We start from the raw sequence: 16803 nt of genomic DNA, 5'->3' as shown, positions 1-16803 counted from the left end.
CAGTACTCCTGCACACAGTGGGACACATCCATTACCCACTTGGGTCTTGGGAATGTACTCAATCTGGTTAGAATTTTAATGGTGGACATTGATCCCTCTTTTCCAGGTGAGGGACCTGGGGCCCCCAGGGTGGTGAAGTTGCTGTCCTAAATTTGCACCCCCAGTACCGGAGAGCAGTCTCTAGAAATGAAGGACTCTCCATCTTAATTGCCTCATCTGAAAACAGAGCCTTCTTCAGAGCCTGTGCTCTGCTGTCCCAGTACTGTGGGCTTATCCCAGAGCTGTGTGGAGAGGGCAGCCGGCCTCCCCGTGACATCCTTCCTCACCGATAGAACATCCTGTGGTCCTTGTCATCTGCCAGCCCCTCAGCTCTGTCCCTGCTCCTCTGGAGGAGGGTCCTCTGCATTTAGAAACATTTACTATTTAGTCTTTGTGTTTTTCTTTTGTGTGTAGTGGGGAAATGGGATATTGAAATGTTTATCATTCATTGCAGTGGTTTATTTTCCCTGAAACTAATCAATAAAGGAAGTTTTAATGGTTAGTATAGACCTGTAGAGCTGTAAGATTTTTTAGTGTAAGTCCTTCATTTTATAGGTGAAGTTTGTGGGACCCAGACAGGTGAAGTGACTTTTTTTTCTCTTTTTTAAGTTTATTTATTTATTTTGAGGGAGAGAGAGAGAGAGAGGGAGAGAAAGAGAATCCCAAGCAGGCTCCATGCTATCAGCGCAGAGCCTGACGTGGGGCTGGATATCACAAACCGTGAGATCATGACCTCAACCAAAATCAAGAGTCAGTTGTTCAACTGACTGAGCCACCCAGGTGCCCCTGAAGTGACTTTTCTTTTTTTTTTTTTTTTCAACGTTTATTTATTTTTGGGACAGAGAGAGACAGAGCATGAACGGGGGAGGGGCAGAGAGAGAGGGAGACACAGAATCGGAAACAGGCTCCAGGCTCTGAGCCGTCAGCCCAGAGCCCGACGCGGGGCTCGAACTCACGGACCGCGAGATCGTGACCTGGCTGAAGTCGGACGCTTAACCGACTGCGCCACCCAGGCGCCCCATGAAGTGACTTTTCTAATATCACACAGCTGTTGAGTGGTATAGTGGGGGCTAAAACCTCAATGTGAGCTTTTTCTATACCATTATCTTGCAATACAGCATATTCATTTTTTTTTCTGAATATAGAGGTAATAAGTGCTTTTGATGAAAATTTGGAAAGGGTTTAGAGAAAAGAAATTACTGATAGTCTCACATACCAGAGTTAATCAGCAGTCATATATTTATTTTGAGTCTTGTATGTGTGTATTACTGTGGGCATTTTCTCAAAGTCATTAAAAGTTCTCAGAAAATAGTTTGGATTGCTGATTTGCCCTGTTTTGGAGGTATACTTTATTGGCCTTGGGTTGTGCATCTGGCATGACATTTCATGTAATGACCCACTTGCTGACTGGCCATCACTCAACGAATGAGCAGACTGTAGGTGTTGACAGTGGTGATTGCCATTGGATGGCTTGTTTATTTAACTGGTGCCTGGTGTTTAAATTGCTGTTGTTGTCTCTACTTAAATAGAATTTGATCCTGCTAAGGTGAAGAGCTTTGTATCCCCAAACTTTGGTTGGGTCTCTAGCTCATTTCTCTGGACCTCAGTTTCCTTATTCTGTGAGTGGATGATCTTCCCTTGGCCCCTCCTCTGAATGTTCGATAAACTCTAATGGCCTCTCCTCAGAAAAATCACAAACACGCAAAATTTTGAATGTAATTTTTGAGGGTCCATGGACCCCCCCCAAGTTCAGTCTTGAGTTCCAGGCTAAGAACCACTAGACTAGATGATGATGCAGATTCTATTTCTGTGATCATTTGATTAGATCTCTGATGACAAAAAAAAAAGTTGAGGTGAGCATCAGAATTTATATCAGATTTTAAAAAGTTTATTTATTTATTTTGAGAGAGAGAGCAAGAGAGAGCACATGAGTGCATGGGAGGGGGCAGAGAGAGAGAGAGAGGGAGAGAGAGAATCCCAGTACTGCCAGCACAGAGCCCTGCATGGGGCTCAATCCCACGAACTGTTGAGATTATGACCTGAGCTGAAATCAAGAGTCCAATGCTTAACTGACTGAGCCACCCAGTGCCCCTATCAGATTTTGTTTTTATTTTAACTTTTCAAAGAGGCCCCAAGGGTCTGATGCAGAAAACCTGTTCCTCTCCCATCTCTACCTGCTCCCACATCTGTTGCCCTTTTCATCACTATATCCCTCTTCCACTGTAACTATCACTTTGTGTCCTACATCTGTGACTTCCACTCCCTGTTGTTTTGCTGCTTCTTGTGCCTTCTGTATCCTATATTTTTGTTTCTCTCAGAAGGGCAGATCATTTCCCTGACACCCTTTCTTTTCTTTGGCCCGTGATCTGACCAGGGACAATACACTGGAAAATCTATCATTTGCTCCTTTTTGCAATTTTTCTTAATTTGTGCTTGCTGTTTCACTGTCCCAGAACAAGAGAAAACAGATGATTACTTTGGAGTAGAGACTACGTGTGTGTGTGTGTGTGTGTGTGTGTGTAGTCTATATGTATATATGTACATATGCATAGTTGTTTAATATTTAGACATATGTTTAATATATATGTAAATCTACCCCAAATTATGTTTGTCTTTATATGTATATATTTTATTTAAATATACTTTATACATACCTTAAAGGTGTATATATATATATGTGTGTGTGTGTGTGTGTGTGTGTGTGTGTGTATATATATATATATATATATATATATAAGCCTTTAAAGTTAATTGTTATGTTTTAAATATCCTTCTGATATGCTAAGAGTCCCTAATAGAAGAGTGGGAAATTTTCTTGAGGTAATTGATATTTATTCCTCGTATGGGTTACTCCTTATGTGATTATTAGCTACAGCAAAATGCAGTTTTAAATTTTATACAATTCATTGCTAAAAAAAATTTATTTGCATTCTTTTTATTTTATTTTATTTAAAAAAAAATTTTTATTAACGTTTATTTATTTTTGAGACAGAGAGAGACAGAGCATGAACAGGGGAGGGTCAGAGAGAGGGAGACACAGAATCCGAAACAGGGTCCAGGCTCCGAGCTGTCAGCACAGAGCCCAACGCGGGGCTCGAACTCACGGACTGCGAGATCGTGACCTGAGCCGAAGTCGGCCACTCAACCGACTGAACCACCCAGGCGCCCCTTATTTGCATTCTTAAAGGTTCAGTTATACTGTTTCCAAGTATACCTTTGTCTGGAAAGTGTCTAGCAAGTTTTGCAGGATAATATTTTCTTAGCTGGGAGAAAGGAACATTTTAATTAGTAAATGGTCTGTTGGGTTTCAGTTTATTAACAGTTAAATGCTTTTGCCTTAATTTGGGCCATTAACAAATGAAAATGTTTGCATATTTCTACAACTACTAAATTTTACTTTAGAGCTAAAGATAACCAGTGACACAAAACTAACATAAGCACTGAATTCAGCAAACACGTTTTGAGTGCCTGCAGTACTTAAGATGCTGGAGATGCAAAGGTGGTTAAGATCTAGTTCCTGCCCTCATGAATTTATAGTCTCACTGAAGAGTGTGACACATACAAACTTAATAAAAGGTGGACTGTGAAAAGCTCCAAAATAGAGGTAAATAAAAGCAATGCCCACAGGGTTGCTAGAAGAGGAGCTAATCAATCCTGGCTAGCAGGAACAAGGTGGCATTTAAACTGGTCTTAAGGCATGTGTAGGAATCCTGGGTGAGAGGGTTGTAAACTCTTTGCTTTTCAAAATATGATGGAGCTTGATACAGTGGGAGGGGGAAGTTGAGAGCTGTAGAATCTAAAGTTAGCCTTCTTTGTGGTAAAAAATTGCCCTTGGAAATTTCCATAAATCTTCTCTAAAGTTTTCATGGTTTTGTGTACCCAATCTGTATTTGAATAAATATTAAAATCTGAGAACTGAAACTCATTATACAGAAGCATTCATTCCATCCTTCTTCTGAAGTGTTCCTACTTTCCCAAAGGGTTTACTCTATTCTGTTTAAACAGTAAAACTCTATACCTTTGATAATGTTAGTAGATGGGTTTTTTTGTGTTTTTGTTTTTGTTTTTTCTTGTAAGAGTTAAACCAGGTAACATATGAAAGAACTAGAGGCTGCTGGATAGTAGGAGCTCAGTAAATGTTGGTGGACTTGAATCCAGAGGTCCAGCATATACCTTGTTCTTTGAAATGTTGCAAAGAACACCTTGGCCACCTACTTCCCATCCTTCTAAGATGGCATTTCCTCTTGTGACTGCTCTGACCAGATGTCACTCTCATGTCCTTAGATATCGATCTCACGAACCCTTTAGAGAAACCACATCGTACTTGGAGGTTTAGGTTATGGTCTTAAATACTATACCATGTAACTCTCCTAGACTGGCAGACTTCTAAAGCATTTGGTTGTCCCAAATGAGCAGAACAGAACCAGGGCACTTGACATAGCCTGAGAAGTTATGTAGCAGGAAAGCTGGCAATAGTAACTCCATTCCTCTAAGTCCTGAGAATTTCCTTCTCATAAATTGGACCATTTGAAGGTGATAGATTACAAGACCATCTTGCTCTTAGAATTGCTTTCCTTTACCCAGGATTTAAGTATAATGCTCTGAGATCATGGTGAGAAAGCATTGTGAACTTTGCGGCTGCATATCCTATACACATGTTGAGAACCTAGTATATTAATCAGTCCCTTTTTATGCAAATCTCTGCATGAGAAGCTTAAAAAAATTTTTTTTTTCTTGCCTTACAGCTTGGTACATTTTCTCCTTTTGGTGATATGAATTAGGGAACTGATGGTGTTTGCCATAATGTCCTGGCTACCTGGAAGCTCAGAGCCAATTTAAAGTTTTTTCCTTGATTACAAAAGAAATATCAATTTATTGCTAAAATTTTGAAAAATATAGGAAAACTGTAAGAAGGAGATGCCTGGCTCATGGGATGAGTACGTGGGGTTCAAGATGACTGTTAGAAGGCAGCTGTCATAATCAAGCAGCAAAGAGTAAAGAACAGTTGATTTTATTAATTTTTTTAAAAATGTTTATTTATTTTTGAAAGAGAGAGTGCCAGTTTGGGGGGGGGGGTGGACAGAGGATCCAAAGTGGGCTCTGCACTGACAGCAACAAGCCCAATATGGGGTTGAACTCGTGAACTGTGAGATCATGACCTGAGCGGAAGTCAGATGCTCAACTGACTGAGCAGCCTAGGCACCCCAAGAGCAGTTGACTCAAAAAATGTTTTAATTAACAAATTTTAATTAAAATTTAATTTAATTAATTATTTACCTTAATTAGTTAAATTAAAAAAATTTAAAAGACTTTTTAATGTTTATTTATTATTTTTGAGAGAGAGAGACAGAGATAGAGCGTGAGTCGTGGAGGGGCAGAGAGAGAAGGAGACACAGAATCGGAAGCAGGCTCCAGGCTCTGAGCTGTCAGCACAGAGCCTAATGTGGGGCTGGAACTCATGAACTGCGAGAGCATGACCTGAGACGAAGTCGGACACTTAACCGACTGAGCCACCCAGGCATCCCAAGAGCAATTGATTTTAAATTGAAGCACTTTGTAATGTATTGTCACAATATGGTTGGTGAAACTGTCATTTTAGATCACATAGCCAAAGCCCTGAATTTAAGATGAAGGCTAATTTCTTCAGCTGGGAATAACAACAATAACAGTAATTACCATTAAATGAATACCTACTATGTACCTGGCACTGTGCCATGCCATTTTTACCTTTTTACCTCTTCACTACATTACCTTGATGGGACTAAACCCAGATGCTGCCTTTATCTTTAATTGCTGATCAGCTTTTCCATATTTTGCTTTTTAACAGTTGGCATAATTGGAATAGACAATTGGTTCATAGTATCTTGGTTATGAGTGTGTACACTGGGTCCATATTGCCCCCTTTCACTGTAGCACCTTCTGCACATGTGGAACCCCTCTGTACATCAGTTTCTGCATCTGTAAAATAGGGATAATCATGTTACCTGCTTGGTTGTTACAAAGATTACTTGAATTATCCATGCTGGACACTTGTAGTGTTCATACAACAAATAACCTTTTAAGTTCCTATTCATTACTTACAGAATGTCAGAGTATTTTTTTTTTAATGTTTATTCATTTTTTTTTTTTTTCAACGTTTATTCATTTTTGGGACAGAGAGAGACAGAGCATGAATGGGGGAGGGGCAGAGAGAGAGGGAGACACAGAATCGGAAACAGGCTCCAGGCTCTGAGCCATCAGCCCAGAGCCCGACGCGGGGCTCGAACTCACGGACCGCGAGATCGTGACCTGGCTGAAGTCGGACGCTTAACCGACTGCGCCACCCAGGCGCCCCTAATGTTTATTCATTTTTGAGAGAGGGAGGGAGAAGACAGAACACGTGTGCTCACATGAGTGGGGGTGGGGCAGGGACAGAGGATCCAAAGCAGGCTCCAGGCCCTGTGCTATCAGCACAGGGCCCGATGCGGGGCTGGAACTCATGATCTGTGAGATCATGCCCTGAGTTGAAGTCGGACATTCAACCCACTGAGCCACCCAGACACCCAGAATGTCAGAGTATTTTAACTAAATACACAGGGTAGCATTTCTCTCAAAGTCCTGATCTGCCAGTGAATTAAGGAAGATGGGGAATTGAGGAAGAATAGGGCTATTTATAACTTCTCAAGCCAATTAAAAAAGTTGCTTAAGTTGTTGGTTATTCTGTACTTAACTGAGACTCAGTGGCTTCAGACTTTCTTGCCTCTTCTAATTTATAGGACATTTATAAGTTTTTATTTAACTGCTACTTTAATGCTGTATTTATGTAACTGAAGCTCTGTGTTTTGGGTGTTTTTTTTTTTTTTTTGTCCTCTTGTAACTTTATGAAGATAGAGTTTTAAAATTCATATATCATATTATTTTGGAACCTAGATTTGGCAAGTGGGTGTATATTTACCCTGAAAGATTAGCCAAGGTTGAGAAATGGAGTAGTTAAAAAAATTATTGTAGGGGAGCCTGGGTGGCTCAGTCAGTTGAGCGTTCAACTCTTGATTTTGGTTCAGGTCACAATACCAGGATCGTGAGATTGTGCCCCAAGTTGGGCTCTGCGCTGAGCATGAAGCCTGTTTGGGATTCTCTGTCTCTCTCTCTCTTTCTCTCTCTCTCTCTCTTCCTCTCCCTCCCTCCCTCTGCCCCTCTCCCCTACCCATGCTCTCTCTCTAAAATTAAATATAAAAAAAAATAATTGTAGAAACTTAATTTTTTAATGGACTAGTTGAACCCTTGTGACTGATTACACAATTAATGTTCACACTCAGGATTCCTGGTGTTTGAGTGATATAGACTGGCGTGGCTCAGCAGGCCATGGTGGGAAAAAAAGAGGACACAGGGGCGTAGAGCACCGTCTTGGCTCTGGTGATGCCCCTCTGAGCCCTTTCTGCCTCAAATACTTTGCCTGGAAAGCGGGAGCCTTGTACCTGTATCTTTTATGATAGTTTATGCATTTCCTTGGGTAGTATACCTTATGGCACCTATTTTTGCTAAATAACACTTAGTTCCATTGTTTACTTATTATTACTACTACTTCTATTATCTACTGTTACTAAATCCTCTGATTTCAAGGAAATAAGCAGAGTAACTAACTGGGAGAAGTTTTGCAGGATCCCAAGATGTGCAGATTAGTATCAATCCCATTTTAACGCTCATTTTCCGTGTAATTTTTAAATAAATTCCTTAAGACTTCTGTTTTAGTTTTTCCTTTAGATTTTTAAATGATTAAAAAATTATTCCACTAATAATGTGAAGAAATAGCAGGCTTTGGGAAAACACATTTTGGATGCTATCACCATTGAAGCATGGGATGGTGACCCAGCTACTCTCCTGTGCTTTTGTGTAACTCTGTATTAATTATATTAATCTGTCATATATGATGTGTATTCACCTTGCCTTCCCAACTAGTTCTGACTTTCCTTGAAGGGAGAGACCCTGCCTTATATTTTTACTGTGATTCTCTCAGTTTCCAATCCTGGGCTCATTACCCATGCACCTGTTGATTTAAAGTAATATTCTGTTTAATAAAAGCATTTACCATGATATGTAGCGTCCCATGAAACTGTTTGATGACCTCGTCTTTGTGGCATAAAATAGATAAATTAAGTTTCACGTGCTGAGGTCTATCTTGCGGGGGAAACTCTTTCTTTACACCTGCACACCTACACATGCAGGTTATGGGAACCCCTCACTCTTTGCCCTTCCCTGTTTTGGTCATCAGCCAAGCATTTGGTGTTTAGCCCTAACCGTGGAGGAAAGCATCTAGAAACGACAGGAATTTTAGAACGCCCAGACAACCTAGCTGTGTCTTTAACTCCAGGAGCTTCAGATTTGAAGTAATCATGAAAGAGTCTAACTGTGACTTATTTTCTTTTAAACACTGCACTGTTTTGATTCGGCTCCATGTGGCCCACGCCGTGCGGAACCGACACAATGAGGCCGGTCTTTATCAGAGAGGCAGCACACTGTGTGTTGTACAGTTCGGGTTTGTTTTCCTGCGGCCGGCGTGTGGGAACCTCCCATTTTCTGAGCAGTAGTAACAGCCCTGGGGGCCGGCCCTCGCTGGCCTGCCCTCCTACCCCCGCGGGCCCTGCCGACCCAGCCAGCCGGCTGACCAGTGCGCTCGGGAAGCCAGCTTCCTTTCCTTCCTCGGGCCGGTGGCATGCGTGTGCCTCGCACTGCCAGGGACTCGCAGCTGTCCCGGTTGCAGACTGTCTGATTTGCGTTTCCAGCCGAGAATGCAGGCTGATAAATGCAGGACAAGCAGTCGAAGCGTCAAAAAGGAGCTGGTGATTGAATCCCCCCTGCAGCGCAAGGATGCGGCTCCCGGCGAAGTGGAAGCGGAGAGCCCAGGGCCAGTGCTGGTGAGAGGGGTCGTCTGTTGTCTTCTCCACCGGGTGCTTTTCCCGTGGGTGCGCACCCACTGCCTTTTGGCACTCTGGTTTTAAAACTTGCTCTGTTCTGCCTGTCTCTCGCGAACTCTCTCCTTCCTTCTGCAGATTCACTTTGGTTGCACTTTGATTTTTCTTTGGGAGGAAAGATAATGTTGACATTTTCTGGGCGAATGTGGTTTCCAGGAGGCTGCTTTGTATAGAACAACTTTGTATTGTTCAAAATTATGTCCCACCTAGCAGCAGCGTGGCCAAACATAAACCCAGGGAGGCACATTGCAAATGCTTTCCACAGGGTTGGCAAAGAAGTCCTTTGCAAGATGAAAACATGTTTACATTATGTATTTATATGGTTGTGAAAATTAAGATGACATGGGGGTGGTGGTTTAAGGAACATAATGAAGTCACATGCGTTCTCAGTCACGCATTTTAATAGGGTAGCCTTGAACAAAGTAAGAAATAACCTAAACTTTGAACCAATTGCTGGAAAAGTTTCTGTTCATTCTTATCATTAGCTAAACTCCGGGTAGTTGGGATAAATTCAAAGCGCTCTGCGTAGACTGTGTAAGGCAGGAATGTGAAAAATGGTTGTGTTGTTATCATCAATGAGTAGGCTGTGCTTCCCTCTCGGAATTTCTTTAGTACAATAAAGGCACATAATTTTTTAAGCAAACTGCAAAAAACCACCAGCATGCACTGCAGAGGGGACAATTGAGCCTTTCAAATGACCTGTTAAAGGGATTGTTAAACAAGTACTTAGTGATTTTATATAGTGATTTTTTTTTTTAACAGAGGTTCGATTGCTATAGTTAATTAACTTAATTTTCAATTAGTGTCTTTAGTAATCTGAACTTAACCTTCCCTGTAATGGGTTGGATTTGAATTAAATTGTTTTCCTCGGTGACCTATGAGGCTGCCTTATACTGTTTGGCTTTGGAAATTATACTGCTAACTATGAACTGAGAACGTCAGTAGATATGATGAGCTTTTTCACTGTAGATTTTCATCCGAGGGATTTAGTTTTCTTCCCCCTGGTATATTGTTTAGAGATGTTACTCATTATCTTGGATTTCTTTCTGCCAGCACAATAGTTCATTTATCTATTGAGCAGCTCGAGCCCCTTCCATGCTGGATATATTTAACTGGTTAAAGCTCCTAGCTGATGTAGCTTATGATTTCTTGGAGGAAGTGGTGTGGTTTGGGTTCCCTTGTGAATATGCTTAAAAGTCTTTTGTCAGTGTTTCTCCAGATGTGTAGAAATATTTATCCAGAGGCTTAAATACACTATAGAAAGACGCTGTGTGATTTTTTTTTTTTTTTTTTTTTTTAATCAGACAAGTGATTTTTAAAATATTTCCTTCTCGGATCACCTGGCTGGCTCAGTGGAAAGAGTATGTGGCTCTTTTTTTTTTTTTTTTTTTAATGTTTATTTATTTTTAGAAGGGGACCGAGGGGCAGAGAGAGAGGGAGACACAGAATCTGAAGCAGGCTCCAGGCTCCGAGCTGTCGGCCCAGAGCCTGACATGGGGCTTGGACTCTTTAACTGAGAGATCATGACCTGAGCCGAAGTTGGATGCTTAACCGACTGAGCCACCTGGCGTCCTGAGCATGTGGCTCTTGATCTTGGCGTCCTGAGTGGGAACCCTACGGTGGGCGTAGGGATTACTTAATAAAAAACTTCCTTCTCTTTCTAGGCCAGTTACTTGTTTATGTCAATCTCACCCCAGGCAGTTACACTGGGAGTTCTTTTTCCACTGTAAAGGGTGTGCAGGCTGCTCCTGGTGGGCCCAGAACCTGCTGGCAGCACGGGGAGCTTGGGCTCTGTGCACTTGCAGAGAGATGTGAGGGAAAGGCGAAGGCAACAGTGATACAACAAGGAACTGTTTCTTATCTGATAGTGGTTTTTTTCTCTTCTTCCACTGCGTGAGCAAGATAAAAAGAGCTAACATCGGATAAGAGAGGCAGGGATATTTAAGCCTTTGCCCAGGGCAGATCTTCTTACTTGTGATTATCGCTGCTCACTGCAAATGAAAATTCAATAAACTGCTTGGAATACAGCCTTTTTTCAAGATGTTTTTTAAAAAGTATGCCAGCACAGTCATGAGATCTATTTGTTGTAGCGCTGTTGTTCTGCATTATTATGTTAGTAGCCCACGTACTTGGTGAGAATACATTTGTAACATTTAAATGTAAGTAACTTACTTTATCCCAGGCATAGCATTTTGAAATCAAGTTTTGCCGATTTTAGTTATGTAGACAATCAGTCCTTGGGGAAAATGTTACCTAATTTAGAAGGCACAAAATCAATTAATGCATGTAATAAGAAATATAGTGTAGAAATAGGGAAAAACAAAGTGCCCTTACCTTTACTCCAAAAGTGCCCCAAATTAATTATTTGGTTTATACACTTTCTTTTTCGTTTTGTCTATTTTTTTAGTAATCTTTACAACCAACGTGGGGCTTGAACTCACGACCCTGAGATCAAGTATCACATGCTCTACTGACTGAGCCATCCAGGTGCCCCTGGTGTATATACTTTCAGATTTTCTCCTGTGTGTATAAAAATATAACATTGTGGTATGTGTGTTTGGAAAATGTACTATACTATAGATTTCTGCATTAATATTCTCCCAGAACATATCAAAAACACATTTGTCACCATCTATAGATTTATGTCATTATTAATGGCTGTATGGTACTCAGTTCTATAGCAGTATCATAATTTGATGGTTGTTTCCAATTCTTTGCAATTAGTACAAGGTACAGTCATTGAAAAATGACTTTGCGGGCTGACTATAAATATGTCTTACAGTATTTGTTCTGTAAAACTTCTATCAAAAGTGTCCTTTTGCTGCTTTTCTTTGGCAATAATGTTTGTTTCTCCTCTGCCAGGGCAGCAGTTAAGGGCTCCCTTAGCAGTGTCGCTGCTTGTTCGGTGCTAGGTAAAGCCAGTGCTTCTTAGAGAAGCATTGGACGTTATGAAGTGTCCGAGGCTGCAAGGTTCAACTTCCAGACACCTTCATAAGCGGGCTTCGTCCCCTCATTGGGACAGTAAGTGGGGGAGGCAGCGCCTGGTGAAACTTCTCCACGCCTGAGCAGGCTCACTGCCAACCTCATTGGAAAATGACCTCGTGGGCTGTGTGAATGGCTAACAGGGGAGCAATCAGGATGTTCTTGACGTCGGCAGGTTAGTTACCCTGCTTCCATTTGAATACGTATTTTTGCCCACCCACCCCCTCCCAACTCTAAATTCCTGGAACTAATTTATTCTCATTGTTACTGCTCAGTAATTTAGAGGAACAGGATGTGGCATCAGAGTCAGAAGTGGCCGGGGTATGTCGTTTGTGGTGCCCTTTTGCTGGGTTACTTTCGAGAGGCGTCGGAGGACTGCAACACAGGTCTTATTTGGGGACTTGGGGAGGTTGAAAGATGTGAAGATGAAGAAGAGCTGAATTTTCATGTGTTAGCCATACTCATGAAGTATTTTCTGAAACATATCTTCTTAGAGACAGCTTTTCTCTTTGTTATTTTTTCTGGGCTCTTCAGGTATTCAAAACCCAGCCTGAGTTCTCACTTCTGATACCTGAATAAACACATGATTAGCTGACTGCTTGAGAAACCCTGAGGGCAGGAGGCCCAGCTTCTGGCTGGATGAGTAGGTGTATTGCCTGGGAAAACCTTCTCTCTCCCTGAAGTTCTGTTTACTCTAGAAATAGCCAAAGGAGTGAATTAAGACACAGACTCTGGGGGGCGTCTGGGTGGCCCAGTGGGTTGAGCTACCAACTTCGGTTGAGCTACCAACTTCGGCTCAGGGCATGATCTCACGGGTTTGTGAGTTCTTGGCTCAGGGCATGATCTCATGGGTTTGTTTGTGAGTTCGAGCCCCGCGTCGGGCTCTGTGCTGACAGCTCAGAGCCTGGAGCCTGCTTCCGATTGTGTTGTCCTCTCTCTCTGTCCCTCCCCCGCTCAGGCTCTCTCTCTGTCTCTGAAATAAATAAACATTAAAAAAAAATTAAAAAAAAGAAAGACACAGACGCTGAAGTTGAAGGTTATGGGCCATGATTATGTTGTTGTACAGATCCTATAAAACTTCAGATGGCTGTAACTGAGTTAATTCAATTATGCTTATAAAGTCCTTCGGCCCTATAGGCATCTTTAGAAATGATTAATGATATTAATTACATTGGTGAAACTTTGTAAGTAGTTTTTTTGTTTTTAAAATACCGAGTGCTGAAGGAAAGAAGTTCCTGTACGCTTTGTGTAGTGAGGTATTCCCGGATGACGAAATCAGGAACGTTCACTTATTCAGAGCCATAAGCCTTCACTACGCTTGTTGGTTTTCCCCTTGATTTGTTTATTCATTTTTTCATTCAGCCCACATTTACAAGCCCTAAGATGTGCCAGACTTACACTTACCAGCAGCTTTCCTTTTGCCAAGAGGCAAGGTCTGGCTAATGAGGGGCTTTCACCTGGTATTTATTAGGCACAGCGAGTGCTAATCTCACCCATCCTTTTCCACTTAGGCGGACAGCACTTAAATCATCATCAGCTCCAGGAAGGACACGTCCTCGAATTTTTAGCGTCCAAAGCAGGTCTAGCCCCGTTTTACAGAAGGCATAGGGGCCCCTGACCGTTCGGGTGAACAGTTAGCATGAATGAGGCCCCGAAGATGCCACATGTTTTGCGGTGCCGTAGGGGAAGGAATCTTTGGAACGGCCCTTGCTTAGAAAGGGCCGGGGTGGATTGACTAACCTTGCAGGCATGGAAAACTGTCACAGAGAAGGGGCTTTTACAACCGTGTCACTATCCATTACAGCACAGCCACTCTTACTTTCTGAGATTCTTGCTTATCTAGAACACGCAAAACCACCCTGCTTCTTATGTTGTTCATCAATATGGAGGCAGAATGGCCAATCACTGTTTTTTTTATGACAAGGTAGTACCAATTGCTTTCTTCTGTTTTTTGTAGTAATAACAAAAATATTTATATAGTGCTCTGCTCTGTGCCAGGCATGGTTTTAAGCCTGTTAAACAGATTATTTCAATTCTCACAATTCTAGGAGGCAAGTACTATTATTGTGGGGTTTTTTGCTTTTTTTTTTTTTTTTTTTTTTACAAATGAGGACACCAAGCACAGAGAGGTTGGGTAACTTGGTAAGGGTTACGTCTATGTCTTTACTAAGCGGCAGAGCCAGGGTTTTTGGCTTTCAGTCAGGTTTTTCAAAATTCGCACCTGGACACTGACATGCAATTCATTAACAACAATGAACATATTTACTTAAGCTTAGCATTGGTATAAAGATGAAAAACAAAGGTTCAAAAACTCCTTGCCCTTAAAAAATTTAAAAATCTTTAGAGAAATAAGAACTTACAAGTGACAGAACAACAATGGTTGAGTGGTGCAGACGAAGAGAAGGACGGCTGTGCCCAAAGGAGCTGGAAACATGAACAAAATAGGATTAATTGGTATTGGGAGTCCCTCTTATTTTGGGTGCCACATTTTATCACCTTCCCAGAAAGTTATATAGAAATTTCGATTAGTCGAATACCTAAGAGTCTGGAGACATCTTATTTCCTTCCCGAGATTTGTTTTTTATTAATTTACAGCATGATCCCGTGTAACCCTGAAATGCTTATTCCCTGACCAGTAAGATGGGCATTATGGTCCCTGTAGTGTTTAGAGGAGGCTGCTCTTTGCCCTGTGTGCTGACAGGTAATGGCTAAATACAAGGCAGCTGGACTTAGTCACAGGTAGCAGGTGGCATGGGTGGCCAAACAGAAGGCACTGTGGAGGCCAGAGACCTATTTTTCCCTGCTGATCATCACGCTTCCCTCCCCATCCCCTGCCCCAGACCTGGCTTTCATAGTTTTCTCCTCTGTAGAATGAGAAACATGTAGCAGATAATCTCATAGTTGTCTTCTGGGGCTAAAACTCCAGGGTTCCAGGTTATTAGCTTTGATCTCAGAATAACCTGTGACGGAGTCAGGTGAAGACCTGGAGTTTTAGTTTCAAGTTCTACGTTTAGTTTATTCAAAACCGGTTGGACTGTGAGTTACAGGAGCTGCAGAACAGGGGATATTGGATTGCTACCCAACGTAATGAGTGAGACGAGTGAAATGGAAAGAAAGAAGAGTGGCCGTGGAATTTGGAGTTGTTAGCACGGAGAACTATGCAGGAGATTCACAAAGGCCTGATAGGCCTACAGATGACATATTACTGTGAGTATAATTTTAGAACCAAGAAAGCTTGGAAATTACAGTTCTGAAATATCTCTGTAATGTGATATAGCTAGTCCCAAGTGTCTCTTAGAGTAACATTTTGAGGCTTTAGAAGTTTTTAGTGCTCACTTTCCAGACGAGTATGTGCCACTTACCATTGGATCTCTGAGGGTTTTGCCAGGTTCCCTGGGAGGAGCCGGGCCCCAGTTCTGTTTTGGGATCTCCTTGCTGTAGAGAATTGTCCCTACCAAGGGAGAAGCAGAAGTGACTGGTGCAAAGAGCCCTGAACTCAGCCATGAGACCTGGGTCCTGTGTTGTTTAAACCTACTTGACATTTCTAAATCAAGATTGCGTTTCTATCAGATGGAGATAGTAGTAGTGACTGCCCTCCAGACGGCTCATCTCCAAAGGTTGTCTCGACTGCCCCGGTCAGCTTACCACGTTCAGTCTTCCCTTGCTCTGAGCCGTGCTCCAACATGCTGCCAGACTGCGCTTTCCAAAACACAGATAAACTCCTTTGCTAGCTTTCCTTTGCACAGAAGGCAAAGCATGGCTTCTCTGATTCTTGGCGGCCAGCCCCGAACTTGCTTGCTGGCCTCCTCTTACGCACCTTCCAAAATGCATCCTGATGAGGCTCTGTGTTCTCTCATTGAGGGCGCTTTTATACCTGGCATGCTTCACTGCCAGAAAATTCCTATGTGCCCTTCGAGTCCCGACTCCCAAGCCAGCTCCTCCAAGAAGCCTTTTGAAACCGTCTCCGCACTTTCTCCCACAGGCCATGTGCTCCTGGGGCTCATCATGGCCTTGTTATTCTGGCATGTTTAATTATTATACGGCTTTGCTGTACTGTAGCTCAGGCTTATACTCCAGCCTCCCTCACATGGGTGGTGGTGGGGGGGGGTTCTATGCTTCGGTGGCAACCGTGAGTGGTTTTGCTTTCTTTACATTCCATCTCTGACATAGTATCAATAACGCCCCCACCCCCTCCTTTTTTCTTTTTTTGGCACCGTCCTGGTCATTCTTTGGGGAATGTAGTAGCAAAGAATGGGTTGCGGAAAGGGCCCTCCAGGAGAGACTGGATCTGGGGATTCTTCTTCAGTCTCCCAGCCCCCAACCCCCTCAAAGGTTTAGCCCCCAGTATCCAAATGAGTTGAATGAATTTCCAAAAGTAAAAAGGGACGCATCTAGAGGAACATGCTCGACTAAATGTGATGCGGGTACTATTCCCTGAAACACTCCAGCTCTTCTGTTATTATTATTCTAAACTGTTAGCTAACATTTTATGTGAGTACTTACTTGAGGACAGAAGGGCAAACTTAGGTGAACAAAGTCAAACCCCTTTCTCTTTGGAAAAAACTCATTGTGTGACCTTTTTACCGGCATCCAGTAAATTGACTTTATGTGGAAAAGGTAGTGGAGATGCCGTAAGATGTAGGGCAAGGAAGATACCTCTTTCTGGGGGAGAAACGGAAGAGAGGTGGAGGCTGTTAGCAGCCCTGAACAATGCAGGCCTGCTTTATTAACCAGGACTAGACCTGACTGTTTTGTCTCTAGTGCGGTATGGTAGTTTTTCCAAAATATGTCTTGTTCCCCACTCCCCCCACAAAGTAGCAGTTTTAAAAAGCGG

The 16803-nt window shown here is 42.3% G+C and overlaps 1 protein-coding gene across 18 annotated transcripts in view; it reads left to right on the top strand.

The window, feature by feature from the left end:
* DOCK9 (dedicator of cytokinesis 9) overlaps positions 1 to 16803 on the top strand; it is a 295408-nt gene that overhangs the window by 102874 nt on the left and 175731 nt on the right. For 5 of the 18 annotated variants that reach the window (XM_030313278.1, XM_030313207.1, XM_030313214.1 and 2 more), the window contains exon 1: positions 8705 to 8930. The exons of 11 other annotated variants lie outside the window; for them this stretch is intronic. In XM_030313278.1, the coding sequence (XP_030169138.1) occupies positions 8805 to 8930 (126 nt within the window). In that variant the 5' untranslated portion in view covers positions 8705 to 8804. Of the gene's footprint in view, positions 1 to 8704; positions 8931 to 16803 lie in introns of those variants that run through there. 2 more of the 18 variants (XM_030313296.1, XM_030313255.1) reach the window with 1 other exon arrangement.

This window comes from Lynx canadensis, chromosome A1 (genome assembly GCF_007474595.2).
Source record: "Lynx canadensis isolate LIC74 chromosome A1, mLynCan4.pri.v2, whole genome shotgun sequence".
In the NCBI taxonomy this organism is placed as follows: domain Eukaryota; kingdom Metazoa; phylum Chordata; class Mammalia; order Carnivora; family Felidae; genus Lynx; species Lynx canadensis.
Note: the sequence above shows the minus strand (reverse complement) of the source record. Positions and strands in the feature narration are given on the sequence as shown.